Raw genomic sequence first — 2,627 nt, forward strand, 5'->3', positions numbered from 1 at the left:
TGAGGTCAGCAGAACAGCATCCCCACTGTAAGCAGTACTGCTGCTGTACCACTTCCTCCTCCTGAGATGCCAGGTGGTGGCCCAGAATCGCCTTGAAGCCATAGGGAAGTTGTTCTCCATGAAGTCTTCAAACTCCTCCATGCCAGCGTTTTCTGCCCCGGCGACCACATGAGGTGCATGCCTACATATCTATAATTTAGTTGTAGTTATAATAAAATGCAGGCACATGTAGTCCAGATATGCAAAATATGTATGAATGAAATGGATGTCTACACCATTGAAATTTTAAACCCCTGTTTTGTACCCTAATTCTTTCTTCTGCTTCTAATTTTTACCCATTAACAAATGATTGTTTTCTACTCACAAAGGTTTTTGTGGGTAGAAAAACTTGTCTGTCAATTAATTTAATTAATTGGCAGGCATTTTGAAAAATAACAATTTTCCAAAAGAAATGTAATAATTTGAGTCTCAAAACTTACCTCTGTCCATACTTACCCTCTATCCATCCTCTTTCTCCACCTCTTCAATAAGCGATCTCTCCGTGGACTCTGACGTTGTAGAGGCAGGTGTACTTTGTGTGGCCCCAGTTACTGTTTATCTGTAGCTTTATGGAGCTAAAGGCCATTTTTTCATGGCTCTGTAATGATAAAATGATGTATTAGTTTAATATAGTACAGTAGAGCTAAGAGGGAGTTTATTAAAGGCAAAATAGTTTGAGATTTCAAAGCATTGCAAGAGCACCACCAACATTGCTTCAATGTTTTCCCATTTTGTCATATGTCCACAAATGTTCATGTATTTAATTGGCATTTTATGTAATAGTCCAACACAAAGAAGCATATAATTGTGAAGTGGAAGGTGATGAGGGTGATCTTCATCAGCAGATGGAAATAGCTATAAATACAGATCAGTCCTGGAAGAAAACCTGCAGAAGACTTAAAGTGAAACTCATCCCCAAATCAACTTTTTTTTGCTGACAAACTGTCTAAATATGTTATTTGGCATTTTATCTAAATAGATAGCATGTTCTGTGCAAAAGGACATTTTTTGTGCAAATCTTTCAGCTGGGCATTAATTTGCCTAAAATCATCTCATTACTGGTCTCATCATCATCGGTCAATCGGCTCTTAGGGAATTAAATTTTTCTGTTGGTTGCAGCAGTGGGGCTTGGTACAATTTAGTCATTAAGGTAACCAAAGCACAGCGCCCCTAAAACCAGTGGCACTCAGGAGTTGTTGCCAGCGTTGCCATGGCGATTGGTAAGCATTGACCGATAGCATTATTCAGTTTTACAGATGTGTGATTTGTTTGCAATGTGGACACAGAATGGGATGGGTCTCCTCTGCTCTGAGTGTTGGTGAGGGTTTGGTGTTGAGGATGACTGTATGAGACCAGCTGAGGAAGCCGGAGAAGCTTCTGGCAGCTAATGGCCGCTCTCGTTGCTCGCTCAGGGCAGACAAGCTGTCTGCAGCCGAGCAACACAGAGTTATCGCCATTAAAGTCTCCAACAACAGAGAAAAAGACTCTCTAGATTTACCAGATTTAGAATACGATGACGTTTATATTTTTAACATGAAAACACTGAAAAGTTCAATGGGTATAAATATGTTGCCAGTGATTAAGCAAAGTAGCAATAAAAAAAGCAACTGGGATAAACATACCGGTAGCTCAAAGGTCTGAAGAGAATCTCCATCCTCCTCATAGATAAAAGTTCCCAGGTGAGTCCACTCCTGTTCAGGTTCCCTCATTCCCTGCAAAACAAAATTAGACAAATATTCTTATAAATATGTCTGAAAGTTAGACTGAGTGTTGCTGTTTAATATTCAGATACTTGTGGCTTACATAGACAGAAAACTCCTTGGGAGCACTCCAGCTGTTACCAGTCGGGGACAACATTTTAGGCAGGTGACCCAAGGTGACGTGACTGATAAGGACTCTGTGGGACAGGGCGATGGCTAAATGTCCCTGGGAACCTTCAAAAGCCCAGCACTCTCCTGGATTTAGGCGAGTCCTCCCCTGAAGAGAAAACCAGTTCAAAGTTTCAGTGGGATGTTAAAATGGTAAACAAACAACCTTCTAACTATTACATCACATACAAACACCATTCTGCTTCGTATTCATGTTGCATTATGATTGCAGTTCAGTTCATACCTGGATGACAATGTCTGGGTGGATAAATGGCTCTTCTAGTGCAAACCCAAACCAACCGCATCTTTGTAGTTGGCCAGGATGTGCGGCTAATGGCCTCCACTGTAAAACCTTTGCTCCTGTTTTCAAACACACACAGAAAGTGAATTAAAACCATCTAAGCTTAAAACATTCAGTCAGATTTATGATAGCAATGACTTACCTTGTGATTTCAGAGCAAAGTTGGGCAACAAATCTGCCGATGGAAGAAGGTAGTCCATCTTATTCTGCAGGACTATCAGAACATCCTTCACTTCCTGTATTTGTCTTCCTTTATCTTCACATCCTGGGACCGAAACCTAAACACAATTGAAGTTAGATGTTGGGTCATATCACTAAAGAGGACATTCATATATGGGTTTTGATTAACAGAAAGCTTACTGTGTTTATGGTGGGGGGTGAAGAAACCAGAGGGTCCATGGAAAGAGGAGCAATAATGC

General features: G+C 40.7%; 1 protein-coding gene across 1 annotated transcript; it reads right to left on the minus strand.

The window, feature by feature from the left end:
• Positions 1-523: 523 nt before the first annotated feature.
• LOC111611666 (SUN domain-containing protein 3-like) lies at positions 524-2,627 on the minus strand. Its single transcript, XM_023349252.1, has 6 exons — positions 2,569-2,627; positions 2,351-2,486; positions 2,152-2,267; positions 1,843-2,016; positions 1,662-1,751; positions 524-637 (listed from the first exon to the last, which is right to left on the minus strand). The coding sequence occupies exons 1-6, from the start codon at positions 2,605-2,607 to the stop codon at positions 524-526; spliced, it is 669 nt and encodes a 222-aa protein (XP_023205020.1). The 5' UTR covers positions 2,608-2,627.

Source organism: Xiphophorus maculatus, chromosome 16 (assembly GCF_002775205.1).
Source record: "Xiphophorus maculatus strain JP 163 A chromosome 16, X_maculatus-5.0-male, whole genome shotgun sequence".
Classification (NCBI taxonomy): Eukaryota; Metazoa; Chordata; class Actinopteri; order Cyprinodontiformes; family Poeciliidae; genus Xiphophorus; species Xiphophorus maculatus.

Bases quoted from the DNA above. Each gene is read 5' to 3' on its own strand.
- LOC111611666 (XM_023349252.1), bottom strand. From the start codon at position 2,607: ATGGACCCTCTGGTTTCTTCACCCCCCACCATAAACACA. The intron at 2,487-2,568 runs GTAAGCTTTCTG...AATTGTGTTTAG, and splicing joins CACCCCCCACCATAAACACA to GTTTCGGTCCCAGGATGTGA. The intron at 2,017-2,151 runs GTATGAACTGAA...TTTTCTCTTCAG, and splicing joins ACCCAGACATTGTCATCCAG to GGGAGGACTCGCCTAAATCC.